This window comes from Anolis sagrei, chromosome 3, assembly GCF_037176765.1.
Source record: "Anolis sagrei isolate rAnoSag1 chromosome 3, rAnoSag1.mat, whole genome shotgun sequence".
Lineage (NCBI taxonomy): Eukaryota > Metazoa > Chordata > Lepidosauria > Squamata > Dactyloidae > Anolis > Anolis sagrei.
In genome coordinates, this window is record NC_090023.1 from 130,231,263 (window position 1) to 130,256,971 (window position 25,709).

General features: G+C 39.4%; 1 protein-coding gene across 8 annotated transcripts in view; it reads left to right on the forward strand.

Annotated features, from left to right (window-relative positions):
- Window positions 1-1,259: 1,259 nt before the first annotated feature.
- Window positions 1,260-25,709, forward strand: part of DACH1 (dachshund family transcription factor 1) — a 378,332-nt gene continuing 353,882 nt past the window's right edge. For 2 of the 8 annotated variants that reach the window (XM_067466906.1, XM_060769403.2), the window contains exon 1: window positions 1,261-2,497. In XM_067466906.1, coding sequence (XP_067323007.1) covers window positions 1,761-2,497 — 737 coding nt within the window. In that variant the 5' untranslated portion in view covers window positions 1,261-1,760. Of the gene's footprint in view, window positions 2,498-25,709 lie in introns of all 8 variants that reach the window. The other 6 variants (XM_060769405.2, XM_060769407.2, XM_060769404.2 and 3 more) reach the window with 5 other exon arrangements.

Consider the following 25,709-nt stretch of genomic DNA (forward strand, 5'->3'; position numbering starts at 1 on the left):
GAAACCCTTGCTTTTGCTCCCTCGACCACCTCGGGGGCATTTCTTGCTAAAGGGAAGCCCTAATGGGTTGCTGTGAGTTTCCTGGGCTTTAAGGCCATGTCCCAGAAGCATTCTCTCCTGACGTTTCGCTTGTATCTATGGCAGGCATCCACAGAGGTGGTGAGGTCTGTTGGAAACTAGGCAAGTGAGGTTTCTATATCTGTGGGATGTCCAGGGTGCTTGAGGCAAGTGGGAATGTTGCAATTGGCCACCTTGATTAGCACTTGGGTGTGTGTGGTGTATTTACTGATATTCCTTGTCCAAGAATTTACTGATAAAGGGTTTTGAATTGGGTTGCTGTGAGTTTTCTGGGCTGTATGGCAATGTTCCAGAAGCATTATCTCCTGACATTTCACCTTCATCTATGGCAGGCATCCTCAGAGATTGTGAGTTATGTTGAAAACTAGGCAAGTGGGGTTTATATATCTGTGGAATGACCAGGGTGGGAGAAAGAACTCTTTTTTTGATTGCTGTGAGTTTTCTGGGCCAGAAGCATTCTCTCCTGACATTTCAGCCACATCTATGGCAGGCATCCTCACAGGCTGTGAGGTCTGTTGGAAAGCTTCATAAATCCCCTTTGTGAGGTCTGTTGAAAGGTAGGCAAGTGAGGTTTATATATGTGTGCAATAATGTCCAGGGTGGGAGAAAGAACTCTTGTCTGCTTGAGGCAAGGGTGAATGTGGCAATTGGCCACCTTGATTAGCACTTTGTGTGTGTGTGTGGTGTATTTACTGATATTTCCCCTCTGATTCCTTTTCCAGGAATTGTGGGGATGCATCAACTAATAAAAGGTTTTGAATTGGGTTGCTGTGAGTTTCCCGGGCTGTGTGGCTATGTTCCAGAAGCATTCTCTCCTGGCGTTTCGCCTGTATCTCTGGCAGGCATCCTCAGAGGTTGTGAGGTCTGTTGGAAAGCTTCAGAACTCCCCTCTGATTCCTCTTCAGGACATATGGTAGTAGTGCCTTTTGCAACTTGCACTGACGAGGAATTGTATTGAAGAGAGAGAGAGAGAGAAGAGAAAAAGAGGAACTGGAAAATTACAGCCTCTGGAGGAGCGCACACCTAACGGTTCCTCCAGGGAGGGGGAGAGAGAGGGAGGGAGGGGGGAAGGAGGAGCCCTCCCTCCTCGCCTCCCCCCTCCCCTTTCCTCTCTGCTCCTGGTTGGGTCCTTGAGGCGAGCAGAGGCTTCAAAGGGGGGGAATCTCAACTCGCCGGAGCTCCGCCCCCTCCGCGCGCGCACACCGCGTGACAACAACAACTCCTCGTCCGCGGCCGAACAGCCAGGCAGCGCGAGCCTTGCGAGCAGCAGCAGCTCAGAGAGAGAGAGAGAGAAAGAAAGAGAAAGAGAGAGAGAGGACCTCGCCGCGCGCCTCTCTTTTCCCGCTCCGCTCTCACTTTCTTTCCTTCCGCGTGCCGCCTCCTTCCAACTTCTCAAGCCGGCGCAAGAAGAGAAAGGACAAGCGAGAGTCCTCTTCCTCCTCCTCCTCTCTTGGAGGGCACTTCTCCTCCTCATTCTTCTCCTTCAGCGCCTTGCTGCTGCTGCTGCTGCTCCAGCGGCGGGACACTCCTCCTCCTCCTCCTCCTGCCTCCTCCGCGCGCGAGGGGACAACTTTCCTCCTTCTTCGCCTTCTTCTTCGTGGAGGGGAGGCAGGGGGGAGGAGGAGAGGCCCCCCCTCGTCCTTCGCGGCAGGGAGGGAGGGAGGGGGCCATCTGATGTGACCATGGCTGCCGTCCCGGCTCCACTCATGCCCGCGGCTCAGCAGCTGGGGCCCCCGCCGGCGCCTGTCTCCACCTCGGCCGCTGCTGCAACCACCACCTCCTCCTCCTCCGCCTCCAGCGCTTCTTCCTCCTCCTCCTCCTCCTCCTCCTCCTCCGCTGCTCTTGCTCCGGCTGCTCCTCCTGCTCCCGCTGTTTCTTCCCCGCCGGCCAGCGCGCCCTCCGCGGGGACTGGCCTCTTCCGCCCGGAGCCCGTCGGAGTCCCAGCTGCCGCCGCCTCCTCCTCCTCCTCCGCCGCCACTTCCAGCAACGGGCCCGCGGAGAGCAGCGTCCCAGTCGCGGCCCCCGCCCCACCCGGAGCCGCCCTCTCCGTGGCCAGCCCTGCCGTGCCGCCGCCGGGGAAGCCCGTCTACTCGACGCCGTCCCCGGTGGAGAACACCCCGCAGAACAACGAGTGCAAGATGGTGGAGCTGCGGGGCGCCAAGGTGGCCTCCTTCACGGTGGAAGGCTGCGAGCTGATCTGCCTGCCCCAGGCCTTCGACCTCTTCCTCAAGCACCTCGTGGGCGGCCTCCACACCGTCTACACCAAGCTCAAGCGCCTCGAGATCACGCCCGTGGTCTGCAACGTGGAGCAGGTCCGCATCCTCCGCGGGCTCGGCGCCATCCAGCCCGGCGTCAACCGCTGCAAGCTCATCTCCCGCAAGGACTTCGAGACCCTCTACAACGACTGCACCAACGCCAGGTGAGAGAAAGAGGGGTCGAGGCGCGCGCGCGCGTCCGTCCACGCGCTGCCCTTTCCCAGCGCCTCGCGCACCGGCCTTGCTGCAAGCACGTGCGCCCTCCGCGCGCCAAAGTTCACGCGGAGCCTGTTGAATACCCGGATGGCAGCCCTCCCTTCTTATTTGAGAGGGGAGGGGGGAAAGGGGGAGTGTCTCCAGAGTGGCAGCTCTATCAAGCCTGGGCAAACTTTGGCCCACCCTCCAGGTGTTTTGTGGACTCCAACTCCCACCATTCCTCACAGCCTCAGGCCCCTTCTTAAGCGGCTGAGGGGGAAAAGGAAGGGGCCTGAGGCTGTGAGGAACGGTGGGAGTTGCAGTCCACAAAACACCTGGAGGGCCAAACTTTGCCCATGTCTCTGGTAGACCTTTCACCACAGGACAGCTTTCTTGGCTGCCTGAAAACTTCTTAGGAGAGGCTTTCCTGTAGAGCCCAGGATTCAGATGGGTGCCCCAAAGCCATATGGGACTTTTCTTCTCTTGCTCTTGTCCCCTCTCCCCCAAAGCCTTAGGAAAAGTTTGGGACTGTTCCATTGCAGGAAAGTAGACTCTTCTCCCAAAAGCCTTGTTGTGGGGTGGATTGGGGCATGGGGCTTAGGGCAGGGAAGAAGAGAGAAACCCAAGACTGTCATGAGGCTACATGATGGGAGCATCTTTCAAGCTGCAGGTGTTGATTAAGGCAGGCAATTCAAAGAAACACAATGTAGGGATCCAGTCTGGCCCTGGAGGGAGACAGCAGGTTTCGGAACTGAATTGTTTTTAAAATTCTGACACTTTGCAGGAGATTTGGCTGGGCTGTAAGAAGGCTTTTCTTCACAGCCCTGAAAGTTTCTCACTTTTCAATGCTTTCTGCTAGAAAAGAAGGGGATTTAACCTAGGATCCTTCCACACAGCCATAGAACCTAGAATATCAAGGCAGAAACTCTCACAATATATTTGAACTGGGTTAACTGAGGGCCCTTCCACACAGCCATTGAATCCAGAATATCAAGGCAGAAAACCCCACAATATCTGCTTTGAACCCAGTTAATTGAGGGCCCTTCCACACAGCCATAGAATCCAGAATATCAAGGCAGAAAATCCTACAATAACTGCTTTGAACTGGGTTATTTGAGTCCACATTGCCATATATTCCAGTTAAAAGCAGAAAATGTGGGATTTTATTCAGTTGTGTGGAAGGGGTCATAGTGAACAGGGATAAAGAAGAGGAGGGTGTCTCTCTGTGTCTCTCTGTTTGTTTTCAACTTCTCGGGACACACTTTTGGCCATTCCTGTTCATTTGTTTGGGAGTATGATTATGTACCATGAGTTTAGTCCCAGTGGGATCTTACCAGGCACTGCCAGTAGGCCCAATAGATATCAAGCTTCTCTGAGGACTGTAGTTGGTGCTAGACTCTGAAGTGAAGTCAGCCAGAACTGAAGTCCTTCTACTACTTTTGACAGTCTGTGCTATAGAAGAGGTGGGATATAAATACCATAAAATAAATAAATATATAAGAGTAGGACTTGGCTCAGGACTTTTTGTATGTTGTGATTATTCTAATTTGAGTGTGAAGGAGGAATCATCTCATAATATACTGCGTGGGACAGATGAATGTAAAAGAAGGCATTTGATTTATCATCTGCATCTTGGTGAGGGTCCATATGGAAACCTCTAGGCAAAGGAGTTTTTTCCCCCTTAGAGATATTTAAGAATAATCTCAAATTGGTTTATCACATCCAAATTTGAGTTGATGACACACAGAGTGGTCAGAAAGTAAAACCTTAGGCTAGTATAGTCAGTGTGATTGAATAGAGACGTGTTGAGGAAGAGCTGAATTAGGAACAGAAGAATAAAAGAGACCTCAGGAATGGCAGAACTGATTGAAATCAAGATGGGGACAAAAGAACATTTGAAACTCCCAAGAATAAAAGTGATATAAATCAGTTTCTGGGACTCTACATAATTCCTGATCACGCATACTAATTTGTCACTTTAACAATGACAACATACTGGTTTGATATGAACTCCAGTCTCCTGTATTCTTAGAAGACAGCTTCAAACATTGAGCCATGTGGTATACAGTTAACCATTTAGGGTGACATTTAGAATGTGTTTATGGCCATGCCTTTATACATACAATAATGCTAAGCAAGACCACCTATTTGAAGACCAAGTGCCCACTATTTTCCAGAAACAAAGGCTGATAATTACTGGACAGATGTTATCTCTATGAAACAAAGGTCTATAGGATTCAGATTGTATTCTGAATAATTAATTATGTTATAATGACATCTGCTCCCTGTTGCAAATATTTTGAATCGCCTTAAAATACTTGCCATGAAAAGTTGCACAAAGTCTTACTCTTGCTTCACTTTTAGGAAACTGACAGTTGCCTTTAATTTTTGTTTGTTTGTATTATATTGAGATTTAGTTTCAAATTACTTTACTTGTAAGGAATATGTGATATAATTTACACAAAAACCTACAGAAATCAATGAAGTCCTAAAACGGGCTGCTTGAAGTATCCCTACATGATTCAATACACAGAACTCCCTCCCCTAATTTAACATTTCTCAAACATTGCATGTTGAAGTCAAACAGCAAAAAGGAGGACTGTATTTCACCCTGTTTTGCTCACAGTTCATCAGAATAAAAAGAAAAGTGGGAGGTCTTCGTAAGGAAAAACAGGTTGGGACGCTAAGATGAAAGCAGGCCTCTTCCTTTAATTTCTGCTTGTCTCATCACATTATTTTAGTTTTGTACTTTATGTAATGTATGGATGCAAATAAATGTAAGACATGAGGGACAGTCTATTTTCAGTTAATGTATCAGAGCAGCCAAACCCATAGTTTTAAGAAGAATTGTTTGCAACCAAATGAAGCAATTATGTTTTCTCAATATTTTGCTGACAATAATAATAATAATAATAATAATAATAATTTTTATATCTCACCACCATCTCCAAAAGGGACTCAGGGCAGCTTACAAGGTACTACAAGTGCAGTATATAACAAACAGTACATGAATATAAAAACAATATCACATAAAAGTTATAAAACAACCATTGTTAACACATCAATAAAATAAAAACAGTTTAAAACGCAGCTAGTTAAAACTAGCTGCCTTCAAATTACAACTAAACTGCCAAAGTGCCAACCTCCCAAGATGTCTATGATACTTTTAATCTGAGGTTTACATTATCTCATTACATTAGACTTTTGTCCAGTGCTGGGACCAATTTTATATGCCCATAACTGATTATATGCTGTCAAATTCAAATCACTTTGCTAAGTGAAGACATTGCAGGAGAATTTAGTGAGGAGGTGTGCATTTGTGTGAACTGTTTACTCTTCCTGACTTTTCGTGCCTCCCTGTCCCTCAGACCATATGCAGACAGCTCAAAAGCCAGCTCATAATGCTTTCTCATTAGTTCATCCAGGTGAGCATTTAGGAATCAGGTAGAGAATAAGCTCCTCCTTTCTGCCACCTGGGCAGCAGGTAACTGAGGAAGGGAGAGAAGAAAATTTGTCTGAATGGGTTGTTCTGTGTTATAACACAGCTTGCTATAACACAGGTGGCAAGAATCCATGTTGGGAGGCAGCGGGTAGTAATTCTGCCTTCAGGCATACATTTCAGGACATCTGCGCACCCCATTCTTCTACCCACCTCTAGAGGGTCAAGTAACCCAGACAAAGGAATCCTGTGAAAATCTCCAGTTGGCAAAAGAGAAGGGTCGGTGGAGCAAAGGAAGGGAGACAAAACCTGACAAAAGGAGACATTCCTATTGTTGAAATAACAATCCACTTTAGAATCAGAAGTTCAAGTCTGAGGGCACTGGGTCTTAGTTTTAGGTTTGGGGTGTATGGGGGGGTGGTGGTGCAGGATTTGCCCTCCTGATTAGTTTGAAACAAAAAAGTAACAAAAATGAAATTGTTTTGCACTAATGAGGAGGACTTCGGTTTCTCTGGGATCTGGCACAAACAGCTGCGTATGAAACTTTTAGAAGATAGATTTGGTCAACTGTTGCTACTGATGCTTTCCCTCATTTGAACATGGATCCCTACCGATTAGTAATGTGGTCTTCCTTCACTTTTGTTTCCCTGCAAGTTTTCAAGACACAGTAGCACATGGGAAATTAACCCCTACCTTCTGTTCACCCTCTTTTGTAATTGGTTACGTCTGTGTTCTTTCAATCTCATTAAAGTGAGTAGGAATATGTTAAGTGATTTGAAAAGGGGAGACCAGAAATGTTGTAGAATTCTTTCAGTTGTTAGCACAGGTATTGAGGGATTAGGATATTACAAGTATTGAAGCATACCAGTCACAAAATATTATAATATATAGAAGCATCCTTCTTGCACACATCTGTCATTTTTAAAAATTATGCTCATGGGTATTTAACATGAGTTAGTATTAAAATATGTTTTTGAGTGCAAACCCTTGAACTTCCCTGGACCTGTGGCATAATTTTGGAACACACAGTGCAATCCTTTACATGTTTTCTCAGATGCAAGTCCTTGTGTCCAGTTTCCTTACTAGAAAGTGTATTAATTATGGCAATCTTTGAGGCAGCTTGCTCATCTTCCAGATATTGTGACTGCTTGCTTTCTTGCAGAGAGATTGAAGACAAATCAGAATCTGATAAACCACACTTTCTATAAACTAAAACATTAAGTCTTTACTGAAAAATCTTTCAGTCAGTATGTACAAATAAATATTTTTTCTAGAAATTAGGGCCAATGAGATTTTTCATCATGTATTTTTATAGATTTTCCTCCCTTTTTGATACATTTAAATCTTTGGTCTTTCTCTCTTAAACACACAAACACACATCTTTCTCTGAAAATCTCCTTTCATTTTGGAAACTAAACATGTTCTCATCTTTTGATTGCTTTATGTATTATATATATATATGTATATGTATATATGTATATGTATATGTATGATGAGTGTTTACTGCTGAGATAAGATAATAATGTTATTTTAAAATGTAAAAACTTTCTTTTATATATGTTTCAACCAGCTGACAGCCTTTAACATTTTTTTACCTTTTTAATACTGTTGTTTTAAGGGAACTGACAATGTTAACTATTTAGTCAAGGCTAATATACTGTTTAATCAAATGGCATTTCAAGACTGCTATTAATTTGTTGTGAATAATAATCTAATTTGATACCTCTTAAGCGTTTGGATTCATTAGTCATCAATTGCTACAAAGTATTTATATCTTTGTATCTATATAGAAAGTGACATTCTTCTTTTTTTAAAAATAGTCATGTGGTTATAAATGTGAGTTATTAGCAACAACAAGGTCCTTGTACATTTCCAGTCCCTGCTATTTTTTTAAGGATTGGACTATATTCTGAATATTATCAGGTGCTAACCAAGAGAAAATCAGCTCTACTGAGCATGTATTTATAAGTAGGGGCATATTTCATAAACAAATACTTTTATTGTGCCAATTATATTTTTGAAAATATTTTCATGTATGTGTGGACTATATGCTTCTCAGTTCTAAATGCTTATATGTAGCAGTTCAGTGATAAAAATGAAGACACAGGATTTCCTCTAAATCCTGTCAATAGTACAACATTCTGAGCTATAAATTCTGCTTTTGTTTTTCTATTCATAAGAATTAATCTTTTTCTTTACTTTTTCTTTACTAAAGACGGCCCAAATGCTTGGATATAGTTTGTGGGTCCAACTAATATTTGGTTTGCTCTGATTTAAAAATGCTGTGTGGGAGTCAAAATATGACCAGAAAGAGAATAAAAAGGGTCCAAAGATAAACAGGCTAGATGTTGACAAAAATCAAATGGCTAGGTCATTTTGCGTATCATCCATGCTAAAACACATGGATTTAAGTCAGTTTACAGTTTAGTCCTATGCAGATGTATTTGGAAATAATGCCTACTGTATTTGACTGGACTTATTCCTTAGTAAGTGAGCTTAGGGAATTTTAGTCCCAGAGATACCACTGGAGCAAGTACTCTGGTTCAGTTCCTAAATCCAAATACTCTGATTTAATTAGGTTGTGGATTGAGGCTGCGTGTCAGCTCTCTTGAAGGATGTCCGAAGCAAGCTCCAGTATGTTCTGCAGTGAAATTTGTGTTTCTTTGAATACTAGAAATGCTAATTCCTTTTGATTTTTTTGAGTTCTGCTGCCACACAGTCTCCTTAATCTTCAAGAAAATGGCAGAACTTTTGGATCAGGCCCCTTATGAATATGGATTAGTTCCCTAACCTTTTGCTGATCTTACAAGATGCTGTTCACTGAGTACACTGACAAGTAGAGTAAAAGTGAGGAATTGCTAGTGACAGTCGCAAGTTCTTTATGTAAGAATGAGAACTAATGTTTTTTGGAGTACAGCATATCAGGAGGTCACAGGAACAGTTTTTAGGTTTTGAGCTCAGCTCTGAAACTGTAAAAGAAGCCAAATTTTGTGTGTGTGTGGGTGTGTGTAAACACGGCTTTCTGTATATACAGAATTCCAAAATGAAATACGTGAATGATTTTCCCTGCTTTTCTTTCATAATGCTAAACTGTCTATCTTTACAAATACAGCTGTCAAATTTATATAATTTATTGCATTGATTTCCCCCCTCTCTAGCATGCATACTGAGATTTCACCTCAGAATCTACATATATTCCTAGATTTATGGGCAAAGAAGATATTTGAAAGGGCAACATTCAAAGGATAAATGGTTTCAAAAACATATTTTCTAAAAACAGAGAGTATGGACTTAATCATAGTCACCATTCTTTATTTTTATAGCTCTTACAGTATACTGTGGGCTATATAATTTTCTTCCTTTTTGGATGCGTTCCATTTAGATTCAGAATGCAAATTAGAAAGTGAATACTATTAAGTCGTTAATTAAACATTTACAGTGCAATGCTGTACATGTCTACTAAGATGTGAGCCCCACTGAGCTAAGTTGGGCTTGTTTTGAGGAAAACTAGGATAGGATTCAGTTTTAACTTTGATATTTACACCAGTAAATTTGGACAATATGGACAATTTATTCAACATATACTCATCAGATCTATTGTGTTTTAAATACTTTTTTACTTTCTTTGAAATACCTTGTCTGTGTAATTACATCATGACCTGTTGAAGTCATCAGTTGACGTCTCGTGTTTTATGCCCATAATATTGTATCAGAAATTGGAACTAATAAATTAATAGTGACATCAATTCGCAAAAGATATTATTGCACACTTTTTCTGTTTACAGCACATTTAAAATTATTATTTTTAAAAAGCTAATATAATTTCCAGAAACAGGTTTCATCTGTATATAGTACTATAGAACAGATTGTCTTCCAGTATGTGATCTATAGTGGCAAATTATTTCCTTAACTTTCAGTGTAAATCTAAGGTCATGCTTTACTTTATTTCTGTGGATTACATTATATTTTTTCAAAACAATATATCCAGTTTTGTTAACCAAATATTATTCAATGCCACTGCATCTTATTGAATATGTCTTGGTTGATAGTAAACATCTTGATATTTGGGTGCAAAGAGATTACAGTACATTTCAGATAATAAGACAACTTCTCTTATATTAGCAAGTTCTGAGCAAGAATAACACAAGTATATTTCATTATGATTATGAGAAATAAAAGTATTCAAATAATTAATTGTGGAGTCCATTTTGGATTATTTATGGGAAAATGCTTATTCTGCTTGAATGCGAAGATAGCCAGAGGGGATAAACAGTAGGGCTTATATTCTGAGGTAGCTGCTTAGAGAAGTTTTGTTTATGATTATTTACTATCAGTCTTATATTGCCTGTTTTTTTTCTTGTACTTTACTATAACATTCCGATTTCTACTGATTCATTGTCTGAAATGTAATGCATATGTGTCACTTTTGATTTGTGACCTCTGACACAAGTGGAGAAATTGCTTCATATATTGCTTCATATAAGCTTGGCTGTTTTTCCTCCAGAATTATTTTATCGATTAATAAAGTTACTATAGTAGTGCTTTCTTATCTAGCACAGGTAAGTGCTGCAGTTTTAAGCATGCCTGTGAGATGTTTTTGTCTTTGATATAAATATTTATTCCTGTGTGAAGAGAACAACGTGCTGTGATTTTTTTAAAGACAATCAAAATAGTAGTAAATAAAATGAACTAGGCAATCTTAAATGTTAGACATTCATCTGTCAGTTTGAAATCACAGAGCTCGTACAAATGGTCTCAAATTAGCTTTGTTAATCATTGGTTATTTAAAACCAGTACTTTTGCCATCTGCTTTACATTCCATTCATGGTTTTAAGAAAAATGTTCATGTAAACCTTTCATCGTGCAAGTCTGGTTTATGGACATTGATCCTCTCCTACTGCCCCAGTAATCTCTAGCTAGCTCCCCATACCGAAATAGTAATATAATATGGACTGACAAAACATAAACTGGCGACATTGTTTAAGTTGCTGAACTGTCTCCTTATGTGGCAAGGTTCATCTGCAAATCTCCTCTTGCATATCAACCTAGAATGTGTCACAAAGAAACTTTCTGTCTTTTATGGTACATATTTAAAAGATATAGAAAAGATTTTAAGATTTAATTTGAAGTAAAGAAACCAGAAGGTTTTCATCCCTCAGACATTTTGCTCTCCTGACGCAGTTCTGGTCTCATTAATTTGAAATTTGGCAGGATTCAGATTTGAGTGTGCTTCTTGATTCTTTTTGTTTGTTGATATCAGAGGGTGCTTTAAATAAAGATCAGTTCTCATAATTCAGCTTTAACATAGGAATGATTGTGTCTGAAATAAGAAGTTTCTTCCTTCACTGTGATTGTTTTCTATTCATCAGCCTGATTCAGTCAAGTTAAGTTAGCCTTAAATCCAACTATGGATACTACTACTGTCACCCCCACTCTTGCCCAGTGAGTTGGGAATTGTTTAATCTTTGTTATGAATTTCATGATGAGGTCTATTTAGTGGAGAATGAAGAGCTTCCTACTAGTTTTGAGACTACTTTATTGGCACGGCCAGAACCCAGCTCTCCTACAGTTATACATATCCTTTATAAAAGTTTCTATGGATATGTCAGGTGCTGATGCACTGGATCTACAACAGTGGTACATTGGTTTACTGTATTTAATAGTATACTTACTTTTGATATAGTGAAAGGTATTCACTAGTTTATGGTGAGGAGTGTGAAATCCAATGTTATTGGTTAAAAGGCAGAGTTCGTTTATTTTATTTTAGTGTGGTTTCTCCGTAGTACAATCTGTAAAATGAGTAGTTCTATAGTACTAGGCTTCGTGGTATACTACTGCACATGCCATTTGTGACTTATTCCTGTATGTTTCCCACTGGGGACTATTTGAGTGTAAAATCACAAGCATATTTACATGCATTTAAGTTCTACTGGAACCCATGGGACTTATTTCAACGGAAAGTTTAATAGCATTGCAGTACCAAATGATTCTTTGTAAAAGTTTGGTTTTGCCAATTTTGATGGTGTGATTTTTTTCTTTTGTTTTAGCGAAAACACATGGCAGGTTGTCTTTCAATTTGAAGCTGGTGAAGAAGTGAAGCATATTGTTTTTGTAAATATTGTGTGAAATTTATACAGAGGATGGTACAATTTTAGGTGTGATTCACAGAAGAAATGATTTGTCATTCAAGAAGCTGGATGCAATTTCCTTATTGTACTGTATAATGCTGGAAAGATCAGTCTCGTTTAGAGAAGTGATTTGCTCCTGTCACAGCTTATTTCCTCTTTCTACCTTTAGATGGTAATCCAGTTCAGGTAAACCGATATATTAGAATCCATGTAGTCCAAGTTAGATTCACTCTGAGGATTTTTCAAAGCTTAATAGTGCATTATGGTAGGTGAGACTGAATAAACCTGCTAAAACCAGCAAAATAATTGAAAAGTGACAATAGAGCCTTGTTGCTTCTCTTCATCCTTAATGTTGCCAACAACTGATGTGTATGTGTGTATTGGCGATATCTTCTTAAGCAGTGAAGTGGGAAAGAAAATAAATTGAAACTACAACAAACATTTTAATGTATCTTGTGTATCTGTAATGTTTTTGGAATCACTGCTTAGGTGTTTATGCTTCAACAGACTAACTTGTAAGAATTTTACAGAAACTTGTAACAACAACCTTATGCATTTAAAAGCCCAGAGAAGGTTATAATGCCATTTAACTGTTGTAATTGAAAGAAACAAAACCCAGGTTCTGTTGTTATAGAACTTCCTGTTACATTGGAAAGTAATTTGAATGCAGAGATACCTTGGGAATTAGGATGCTCAAATTATCTACAGTTGTAGTAGTTGATCATAATCCGTAGTGTTGGAGTTTATTTCAGAAAAGAATCAATTGCCAGATCAAAATTGTGCTTTCTTATCCCAACACTTTGTTTAGTTAAGATAATTTAACAGCTTCCTGCTTACTTCTACATTGATTGAGAAAGATTGTAATAAGATTTTTTTGCAGGACTTTTACTAGGGTTTGGGGGGATTTTTGGTGCGGGGGATTGAAATGCAGAGTAGCCACTGAGACATTCTTGCAATCTATAGCATTCTTTTAATTAGCAGGTAATGTTTACAAGGAGTTCAGATACCAATCTTTTCATCCTTAGGTTACCATCTGCCTAAAATGGTTAAAATGACTTTGTTTATGAATTGTTCACTTGTATTTTTCTGATTATTGAAACAATTTTTTTATGATCTGAAATCTTGCATATGCACCAGTGAGAACATGAAATATCTCATTGCCTCTGTTCTATCTTTATCAGGATCATAGAAACTAAACAATGCCCGTGTCAAAAGATGGGAGCAAGCATGATGTAGTTGCATTATGACTCTGGAGACTAGAGGTTGAATTCCTACTCAGCCATGGAAACTCACTAGGTGATCTTGGGCAAGTCGCACACTTGCAGCGTGGCTGTAGGCCAGTCTGCCAGTTGCACTTGCCAGTTTTCTTTTTATAGAGTGGAGCAAGAAGATCTCTTGAAACCATATGCAAGTGACTCCTGATTGGAGCAAGGATAATTATCATCTGACTATTGGGCACAATTAGGTCTCTCATCCCTGTTCCCAGGCTGTCCATCTCTGCCACTTTTGTAGTGCTGCAGACTCCTGTTGCCAGTTGAACTTTTTGTTATGCTGGATGGCTCGCAATAGAAGTCTATATTCAGAGTTGTAATACAAAAAAAGTGACTTCCTCAGGTTCTGATTCTATTCTGTTCATGCTAGGAATTAAGTTGGTTTTTAAAACGCTTGTTTACGACATGTCCTTAAGAGCACCACAAGAAAAGGCTATTTTTTCCTCCCTTTGCCAAGATATTTCAAACAGTGAATGGTCCGAAGTTCAGGAATTTCACATTTACCACAATTCCTGAGAATAAGTGCTTTAATCCACACGTCTTCCTTCTATCCTCGTCTACTACTAGACAGGTAGTTAGTGGAAAACTTTGAAAAGTTCGGATGAATTTCAAGACTACAGCATATTGAACTTAAAGGGGAAGTAACTTTTTCAACCTCTTAGGGTGCTTCCAGACAGCACGAAAACACAGGTTTTAAAGGGAGGACAAAAAGTTCTGGGACCTGAGAGCAGGTCTCCACACAGATCTATGGGTCCCAGGATTTCTTTCCCCACCATCCTCACAGGCCTCCTCTGTCATGGAACAAGATGGTGAGTGGACGGGGGGCATCTGGCAGAAGTTTTTTTTTAAAAAAAATACTCAATTATGTGTTGATTTTCAAGTGCACATATGTGGTTCAGAACATAACAGAGGGATTTTTTTTTTAAAATTCTGCTGGATTTCTCCCTTCCCCCTAATTGTTTGTCCAAGCTCTGTTTAATATTATACTGTCTAAAATAAAGAGTTTCATAGAGTTCCAATTGCTTTCCATTCGTGCTTCTTTTAAATTGTTTTCAACTTTCACCTAACAAATTGCCTCACCAGGAAGCTTAAGTGTGCCAATATTTCCCTTTTTAATATAGGGCTCAACCTCCTTCTCAACTGTTTAAAAAGTTGTATCTCAAAACCAGAAATGGACTTCCAATTCTGAATTTTGGGGTTTTGAGTTTGTATTTTTAGAGTTTTTACAATCTGCAACCCCAGGGAATGCTAGGGACAAAGAATTGGCTCCTGAACACATCACAGTTCTCAAGTCTCATTGTATTTTGTGATTTGATGATTTGGCTCACTTAAGATGTAATGCTAAACTATTTTTGACTAAGGAGTGTTCCCATGGGCTTTCGGGCTATCTTATCACCCCTCACACAATTTTTGTTCCTTCTCTAACCATGATTTTCTCTAACCATGGTTAATTATCCTGCCAGAATGAGGGCGCTTCCAGACTTCACAAAAATGCATGCCAAAACAGGTTTCAGAAACCCACTTTGGTGCATATTTCTGTCTCCACACTTCCCTCAAAAACCTGGGCTTTCCGAGGCGGCTGTCCCCATGCCATTGCAGTGAGAAAAAAACTTACTGAGCTGCCATGATTTCTCTCCGGAGGCTTCCTGGTGTATAGAAGTGATGTGCCAGGAGGCCGGGAAGGGGATATAACAACATGTATATCTGTGAGTATATATACACAAATATTTACTTACTTATTTAAATTTTATAAACCTCATATGCTCAAATCGCAAACCAATTTGTGTGTAAGATTTCTGTTCACTGATCTCCATAGGATAGAATCAAATTCAATATGAAATAGTATATAAATGGCCCTCCCAGCTCTTGGTATGTCAATTTCTTATTTTAAGAATTTTTTGGGGGGTGGTTAGGGAGGGAATGGGTGCCCTCCTTGGTTCTCTGGGCTCATGGGGCCCAAAACACTGAAATGGGCTGTGTGTAATGTCCCCTGGGTAGTTGTGAGACTACCCAGTAGTCAGTCCCCACAGAGCCCATACCCCATTAGACTTGGGGCCCGCATCTATAGGGGTATCAAATGAATTTGGGACAAAGCAGGGTTTACTTGCTTTGTCCTGAAGTAATCCTCTTTTACCAGAGGTGTCATTTTGATGCCTCCGGTAAAAGTCCAGCAGGGCCTGCATTTTGGGCCCTGTCTGGAAGGGCCCTGGGTGCATCATGGTTAGTCTGGGGCCTCTTAACCTATCATTTGGACAAGGTTAGTAAATGATGGTTTGGAGGAAAACACTTAACTACACTTTGAGTATCACAGGAAACTATCTAGGAAAAGACACCAAGGACAGTTGATATTTTGTGAATATGAATGGCAGTTAATAATAATACAATAATGCCACCATCTCACTGAAGGGACCCAAGGCGGCTCACAAAAACACTCAATAGTGCAAACATATAAATACAACAAGGTGCATAAACAAAATAATACAATAACAATAAAGTACACATAAACACATTACAAAAAAAACCCCAACTTATAAAACCCCTACCAACTTAAAAGAATCAATGAAATGCAGCAGTGGCTGTGGATATAAAAATAAAACTGTAATTAACATCAGTCCCATAAAGAGCAAATAGGGGTGTGCTAAAAAGGTAAAGGTAGTCCAGTCATGTCTGACTCTGGGGTGTGGTGCTCATCTCTGTTTCTAAGCCGAAGAGCCAGTGTTGTCCATAGACACCTCCAAGGTCATGTGGCCGGCATGACTGCATGGAGCGCCGTTACCTTCCCTCCGGAGCGGTACCTATTGATCTACTCACATTTGCATGTTTTCGACCTGCTAGGTTGGCAGAAGCTAGGGCTGACAGCGGAAGCTCACGCTGCTCCCCGGAATCGAACCTGCGACCTTTCGATCAACAAGCTCAGCAGCTCAGTGCTTTAACCCACTGCACCACCGGGGTGCTAGGGTGAAAAAAATCACTAGATCCTTGAATATAACAGGTAGGGTTCTAAACATGGTCAAAGAGCCATATTTTCAGATTTGTTCTGAAAACCTGAAGAGTGGGTGCTAGCCCAATTTCGATAGGGAGAGCATTTCAGAGCAGTGCATTGCAGTAGTCCATTCTGGATGTAATTAAGATGTTGACCACCTTGGCCAAGTCAGGCTTTTTGAGGTATGGTCACAGTTGTAGCACAAGTTTTAACTGTGTGAAGGCCCTCCCAGCCACTGCTGATGGTCAAGTATCAGCGATGAATACAGGAGAACCTTCAGGTTGCGGATCTGTGTCCACATGGGGTGTGTAACCCCGTCAAGCACAGGTTGTCACTCTATATCCTGATAGATCTAGCAACTTTTCTGGATTAAGCCTCAACTTGTTGGTCCTCATCTAGTTCATTACAGGTACCAGGCACTGGTCCAGGATCTGGGGAGCTTCGTTGGAATGGGGTGGGAAAAGAATAGTAGAGTTGTCTAAGTCGAGATGACACACAGCTCCAAAACTCTGCATGACCTCACCCAACGGTTTCATGTAAATATTGACAAGCATGGGGGCCAGAATAAAATCTTGCGAGACTCCACAGATCAGTGCCCAGGGGTCCAAGCAGGTGCGCCCCCCAGCATCACGAACTGGGACAATCCTCCAGGAAGGCAGTGCCCCCAAGATCCATTCAAGACCCCAAGACCCATTCTAGAGAGTGGAACCAAAAGGATATTATGGTCAATGGCATTGAAAGCTACTGAGCGATCCAGATCCAGATCATCTTTGTTACCAGAACAAACCTTAATATTGAGTTCAGCTCAAATTATGTTAGCTCCCATTCATGACAGTTTGCATATGTGGTGGATTTTGTAAAAACGAAATAACATGTCTTTGCAGATATAGATTTTCTGAATTTAAGCCCATGTAAGAATTTTAAGTCCAGTGGTTCCCAACCTTTTTTTGACCAAGGGCCACTTGAACAGGGACCACTTTGACCAGGGACTACTCCAACATTAGTACCAAAAAGCTTACAAATGGGTTTTTGGTCAACTTTAGATTTAGGTTGGTTATTTGGGGTGCTGATTCAGAAAATTGCATTGGATAAACCACATCAGCGCCAGTTTCTGATAAGAACATATGCCATCCAGTAGTTGCCATCTGCTTGCCCACAGAAAACCATATTTAATAATCTAGAGCTGATGTGGTAGTAGTAATCTTTCATGGGTAGTCAGCTTCTCCCCTCCCGACATCCCAGTTGCCTTGAAACTATAAGAGGGTTTTACAAGACCAGTCACTCCCATTGCCACATGGTTTCAAGGTAGCAGTGTAATAATGGTGAGGCCGTGGACCATATTTTTGTTCTTGCGAACCACTGGTGGTCCATGGACCACAGCATGGGATCCACTGGCTTAGACTGAGACAAGAATTTGGATATAAAACTTTGAAATAGAAGGAACACTGTTGACTAGGCATGGTAGTGCTTCTTGAAATCTGTCCCATCAGTCATTACTACATTATTGCAAACTTCAGAGCCATGAGGTTTAAGTTTGGAGTGTTAACTCAAAATCAAAGTTCAAAACTCTTCAAACTGTGATGGCTAGACAACAAACCCACACAAAAGCATGTGAGAGAAATTTTCTAATGTTCACCAATGCTGTCTGGTCCTTAAACTGCTTCCAGGATTTCCTATGTAATATCTGCATAGTGAAATCACTTTTTTCAATACTGGTTTAAACTGATTTTAGTGGACTGCGTAGATGGGGCCAAAGTCATTTCCTCATGAAGTATTTTTTTATAGAAAACAGTATTGTCAAAGAGATACAATTTTTAAAATAAGAAATATGCTTTTTAAAAAAGTTAAATTTCTGTCATTGGTGTTACTGTGTGCCTGTTACAGATGATTGGGGGAAATACAATTTATTTTGTTGTTCAGTTCTTGTGGGTTTTTTCGGGCTATATGGCCATGTTCTAGAGGCATTTCTCCTGACGTTTCGCCTGCATCTATGGCAAGCTTCCTCAGAGGTGAGGAATTTTGTTATTGCTGCTGTTTGTTTCACTTCAGTGAGTTTATTCAGTTACGACTTAAAAAGTAGTGATGGTGTGGCAAGATCATAGGTTCATATTTGTGATTGGGGATTTGCAAATATGTCATTCTATACATTGCATTTCAGTTGCTTTTGGTAGGGAATCTTCATTATGTTGCCTAATGAAGAAGGACACAGAGTTAAATGCTTTCTTTTGCTAATGTCTTCTAATTAGAAGTGAGATCTGTTTTTCTGCCGCCTTCTGTTTGGAAGTCAGTGGTAGTCTGCATTTGTAGCACACTGTGGGGTATCAAAATGTAATAGAATCTGGTGCCAAATAGTAGTCTTATTTTTCTTTCCTAAAGTAAAAACGTTTTCATTCAAGCTGCCTTTTTCCAAATGCAACCATCTTCACTCCTTCCTGGGCAGGGTTTTTGACAGTAATGTATATCCCTAATGATAAAGACCAAATCACATTCTTTAAATGCATAAGCAACAGCAACACAGTTCAATTACAGCGTTACTACTTTGTTGTGTCTATGTGCTGTACCATGGTAATTTTACTTTTCCTGAAACAGGAGGAATATAGAATTAAGCGTACTACTGCGAACTGTGCTACTGTGCTTCAGATTGCCCAAAGATCCCCAGGGACAGAAACTTAACCTGCTTTTCTAAAACCATAGAATTACATAAATACTAGTTTCTCCATGGGAATGTAATGAACAATTTAATCCTAAATACTGGAGCCCTTTTTGGCTGGATTTAATCAGTCCCTCATGGCCACATCTGTCATGTCCTATATTCAGTCAATGGGGTTTCTTATGGAAACTTACATAGGTTGTATTTCTAAATATTTAGCACTTCTAGCATCTCTGTTTTAAAGCCTTGAACAATGTGTTAGGAAGGCTAATTTTGTCTCATTTCTTCAAGTTATCCTGTCACTGCAAGGAAGTCTTGCTGCATAAGCTAGCAATTCATGAGATATTATAAAGAGTGCAGTGCCCAACAATAAGAGTCTCACTGATATGAGTGCCTGAAACAAAGCATAGATCAGAAACTGCATTCCAAGTATAAAGAATGTAACATTTGAAATATAGATGTAACTCGTTGCAAAAAATGCTAATACTTTTGAGAACAACAAAGACTGTAATAGTAGTACTGTTATTTCTACCATGAAACAAGTTCTGCTCATTCATAGTTTTGTCTAGTTTCTTTCTTTCTTTTTGTTTTTGAGTACTAAAATGAAGGAGAGAGGCATTTTGAGGGGATATTTTCAAAAACTTCTTTTCCTCTTTTAGTTGGACTTTTTCTCCAGAAAGAGAGAAATAAAAAGTAATGAGAAGTGGGAAGAGTAATGGGGACAACCATACAACGTTGGAAATATTCTTTAAAATTAACTTTTTAACGTTTGTTTAACATCTATTTTTTTTCTAAGTGTGAAAACTAATGAACATTTCACTCAATTTTAATATTTAAAAATTGGTATGGGAACCACATTTATCTTTGTCTTGTTTAAATTGGTTTTTATTTATTTATTCATGGCCTCACACCAGAAGTGACTTACAGTTTCTCAAGTTGCTCCTGACACACACACACACACACACACACACACACACACACACACACACGTCTTCTGAGACTTTATGGCCTGAGAGGTGATACAGTAAGATTTTAAATAAATAAACAAATGATGGAAATGCTTTAGGAGCTGTTTCTCGTTTTCAGGCATCATTGCTTGCCTTCTATATAGCTTTGATCAAGCAAGTAGAGAAAGATCTTCTTTATGGAATCTGTAGATACTGGGCATAGGATGAAAATCAGATTCAAAAGTATATAGTGTATTGAGGCCAAATTTGTTTAAAGACATTACTTCCTTCAGTGTTTTTATTTTTTATTTTTGAGGAATAGCTACTGATGGGAATGTGGATTATTAGGCAACATAGATGGATTGTTAGGCAACAAATAACAAGAATTTTCTGCTGTGAAGGCACTAGTTCTTATTTGTTATTTGTCTCAATAGTTGTGGTAGTTTGATATTAGCCACTTGCCTGTTTGATTGTAATGAGTAGGAATGTCTCCAGATCATCAGAAAGAGCCACCAGAGAATTGCTGTTTCATTCTAGCTGCTGATGTAACACAAGTGATGAACACATGTTTGTAGAGAGATGGACTGGTTAAAATAATATTGTGGATTGAGTAGGCATAATGGGTTTATTTACAAATAAGGTTGAATTCAGATCAAACATGATTTAGTAGGTTTTCTGTCTTCTCACATTTAAGGTTGAGAAAGTTGAGGGATGGATAAAATACCCTAAGTGAGAGTTTTAATCCCAATTTTATATTTGGGTTGCATTGCATTTTGAATATATTGTAGTTATCCATTTCAAGACATAAATCATTGGGGTCAATTAAACCCCATAATGTAAAGTAAAAAAAAAATTGTACAACAGGTATAATCTCTCAGTTGTTAAAAATGACATATTGTGCCATTATGCTATACATATTTGTAACAGGTGCACTAGTACAACTTGACAATAATTATGAATTACTAGTATTAACAACAACAGGTTGGAAGACTTTGCAGACATAGCAAAGGCTAAACAGCCTACACACAATTCCTTTATTTCACAACTACATGAGGAGGTGAGATGAAAGGGTTGTGTCAGCCATAGTGTTGACAGTCTTCCTAAGAGCAGATTTTTGGGGGCACCTGGGGCACAGCAGGTGTAGGAAGAATCTGTTCCACCAATAGTATACCTTTCAGTGATGGACTGATGCCATTTGATTTCTGCTATTTTATTTTGGAATTGTAACACATACTGTCAAGGCAAACGGTCTGAAAATATGGGCATGTAAAGGGGGATATGGATATCTTGGGTGTAGACCCTCATGGTGTCTGTTGTAGTGGTTGCCTGTCATGACTATAAACGTTTTTTTCATTCTCCACATGTAGGCTCTGGGCTAAGCACCTGTAGATGCTACAAGGGGAGAGGATGAGGGGCATCTACATATACTTAGCCCAGAGGCTATAGTATTAATGCATCTTGATTCCACTTTCAATGGCATGGCTCAATCCTACTTTTTTCATTTTTCCATCCCCAGGCTATTACAGATTGTCCTGCTCAAATCATCATTTTGAACAGTTCTTGTTCTTTTGTATTAATCTTGTTATTTCCTAACACACCCATTAATATAATGTCTACATTCACTTTGAGCGGTATTTTAAATAGTTTTTCCATTTTTTCTATTCTTTTTTTCCCAAAATTTTTTGACTTTAGAACATTTCCACCAACCTTTGCTTGTACCACAATGCCAACACATTGGACTTATATCTTTTTATCATATGTGAGAGTTGGGCCGGGGTCTTATACTATTTTAATAGTGGTGGCCTCTGGAATGGAGCTAGAAATGGGTATTCGGGGGCCACATCGACACCAGGGAAGGAAGAGGAAAAGGGGACAGCAAGGGGACACTCGGGAGGCCTTTTGAGATGTTCCTTGGTCAACGACAAGGTTGATCAACTTGTATGTTCTCCTAGCCTGGTTTTCCAGAGATGTCGAGAAATAACAACTCAAAACCCAGCAAATGTTACCTCTAGTGTGAATTGGATAGTAGAGAAAATAGGAGCCCTGAGTAAAACAAACAAGGCAGGATGCCCTCTAACTGATGGAAAAGGTTCTGGTCCTGGCTGGCAGAGAACATGCCTGGGGTCACCTGAAGGGTTGAAGGTTTTATATCTATAGATATATTCAGTACAATAGAAAATTTTGAAAAGTTTGATGTATATTAACTGATATGTGTGTGTGTGTGAATTTGCAATTGTGTTTGTAATTATAACTGTATTTGTAATTTAAACCAAAGAGAAAGAAAAACTGAAGTATAGCAACTGGTTTTGTAACTGTAATAATTTAGAAAATGTAAACGTTGCAAGCATTGTAAATATTGCAAAGCTAAGTATGTCTCATTTGAGTGCAATTGTCAGCTAATGTGTTTGTAGTATGTATCTATTATAATAAAAATTACTTATCCCCCCAGTTACTTTTATCTTTAACTGTACTTGAATGTTGGGAGTGGGGATTGGACTAAAGACAGAAATTGTTAATTTTGTGTGATAATTTTTCAATTTATCCAGTTGTGTGAATAGATAAAGAAATGTAATACTTATTGTTCTCTCTTATTTTATAGAATCATAGACTCATAGAGTTGGAAGAGACCACAAGGGCCATCCAGTACAACCCCCTGCCATGCAGGAACACACAACCAAAGCAAATCTTTAGTTATTTAAAAATCCGGTAATGAAGCAGTATGCATAACTATTGTACTGTGTTTATTATCCTGAACTATTGCTCCTTTTTGTTAACTTCTATCATGTTTCAGGACTCCTCAAGATCTGAGGCTAGTTAAGTAATTAGACATCAAGATGTTAAAAGAAACCAATATTTTATAGCTTGACATGGTGATTCTTGTGCTCCTTTCCTTCCTTTTATGTCTTGTATTTACTTTTCTCATTGTCTTCTTTCTTTAAAATGGGATGGTTTAAGGATCTAAAAAGAATCGTCTGATATCAGACCATAGTCCAAAATCTAGGTTTCATCCAAATCTAGGTTTCCATCAGTGGCCAGCCTGATATACTCTACATTAGAAAATAATAACCAAATCATGACCATAATAGCACACTTGTGTACATGTTCTCTAGAAGTTGGTATTGATTAGCCTCAATACCTTCTGTGATATTGAAGGTAAAAGGTAGCCATCACTTAAATTTGCTCTAAGTAGGTAGCCATTAATATATTTTGTAGTCGTCAATTACATGACTTAACTATTTGTATAATAGCATTGGTAGAATTTCAAATTCCCATATAGAACTTGTCTTTTTCATAGTGTACCTTATACCCAATTAAAGTATTCATGGAACTTTTTACTACAAAGCAATATTTCCTTTGGTTTTAACACTTCTGAGATCTACTGTTTGTTTACTTTCTTTTGAAACAGAAAACTGTAAGTCCAGTACAGTTGAGATAAAAACATAATGTGGTTTAGATTTTCTTTAAAAATCCATCTCCGAAATAGTGTTGCCAGATATCTGCTAATATATGAGCTGTCAAAATCTTTTCTCTTATGGAGCAGGCAGCTTTCCATTATTAAAAGAGTTATCCCCTATTAGAAATTTGGAAAGATTTTCCTTTTATATGGACAGAACAAGATGCCTAAAAGCACGTCCATATTTGGAGATGAGGACCCCTCATAAAGGCAGAAGTGTGTGCACCATGTAATTTACGCATAAGGACAATCTGAGACAATTACAGATAAATTAAGTTAACTAAGCTAAATTAATTAACTGGTCAAGTTAACTGAAATCTATACTTTCCATTTGTAGTTAGATAGAACACAGACTTGTTAATAGTGTCTCCCTGCTTGTTAACCCATAGTATCTTGAATTTTGACTGCCCTTTCTTCCTGCTTTGAAATCTCAAAGCATTATTACTAACCAATAAAAGATACTGACTTGATTGCAATGAGAAGGTAAAAAATATATGTACAGAGTGAACCTTTACACATGAGCACACACAATAGTTGGTGCATCTTATTGCTAGTTAATGCAGCAAGAATTTGGTTGTTACGGTAATATGCAAAGTGCTATTATGACTGGTGACATATAGAGATATATGCTGGATGGTTTAGACCAGTAAACAGAAGCTTCTTGGTTTTGATAGTTGATGCCCCAAACTGAAAGAGGAAAAGCTGAGCAGAAGACTTGTTCTCTCTGCTTAAGAAGTCTAAATAAAAATGTTACTGATATGGTTCATCAAATTGTTTATCTAAAGGAAAGGGGATTTATATGGATTTCAGAAAGCATAGGGTAAAAGAGTTACCTGCTGATTTCAGAAAGGAAGAGAGAGAGAGTGTGTGTGTGTGAGAGTGTGAGAGTAAAGAACTGTCTTCTTTTACAACCAGCTTTGTTAACTGTCTCATGTTGACTTTTACTTATGGCAACCCCATGCATGACAGATCCTTTGGCCTTCCTCTCATCCTTTGGCTTTCCTATCATCAACAACCTGCACAGATCCTGAAGACTCAGGGCTGTGATTTTCTTGGTTGAATCTGTCCATCTTTAATGTGGTCTTCCTATTTTCCTGTACCTTCCACCTTTATTTCTTTTCTATTGAGTTATGTCTTGTCATGATGTATCCCAAGTATGGTAGTCTCAATTTCATCATCATCTGGCTTAATTTGCTATAGGACCCATTTATTTATCTTTTTAGTAGTCTACAGTACCTGTAAAACTCTTCTCTAGCACCACATTTCACATGAGCTGATTTTATTCTATCATCTCTCTTCATTATCTGGTCTTCGCAATCATATACAGAAATTGGAAGTATTGTCATGTAGACGTTCCTAACTTTAATATTCTATGATATATCTTTAAAGTTGAGGATCTTGTCTAGTGACTCCTTAGGTGCCCTTCCAAACTCTGGTGCTTAGCCTCTTGTCCTGGTGCAGGTTATGTATCAGGACAACCAAATATTATGGCACACCCATTTCTTTTAAGATTGATCATGGTTTTTTCATTTTGTTGTATCCCATCTCAAGCCACAAGGAGAGGTGGGAAATAAATAAATAAATAAATAAATAAATAAATACATGTTTTTACTGCCATCTACATAATCAAAGGCTTTGCTGTAATCTATAAAGCACAGGATCATTTTCTTCTGAATTTTTTTTATATGCTCCACATGTTTGCGATATGATCCATAGTGCCTCTTCTTTGCCTGAATCCTGCATGAACATCTAGATTTTCTGCTCCATGTATGGTAAAAATCTTTGCTATAGAATTTTGGGCATCACTTGCATGGTAAGTAAATGCAATCGCTGTGTGGTAACTACAATTCTTGGCGTCCCCTTTCCTGTGGATTGGAATGTGTATTGAGGATTTACAATATGTGGATCATTGTTTTGTTTTCCACATTTTATTTTTTAAAGCTTTCATGGCCGGAATCACTGGGTTGTTGTAGGTTTTTCAGGCTGTATTACCATGTTCTATAAGCATTCTCTCCAGACGTTTCGCATTCATCTATAGCAGGCATCCTCAGAGGTTCCACATTTATTCACATATTTTTGTTAGAACTAGAGTAGATTTTGTCTCTGTAGACTTAAACAACTCTGTTGGTATGCCATCAATTCCTTGTGGTTTATTTTCCCAAGTGCTCAAAATGCAGCTTCTACTTAACTTTCTAAAATTGTAAGTTCATCTTCAAATTGTTCTTCATTGAACAAAAATCTGTCATCCTTTCATCTCTTTGATAGAAGTTCTTTAATGTACTGCTTCCATAGTCTTTTTGTTTCTATTT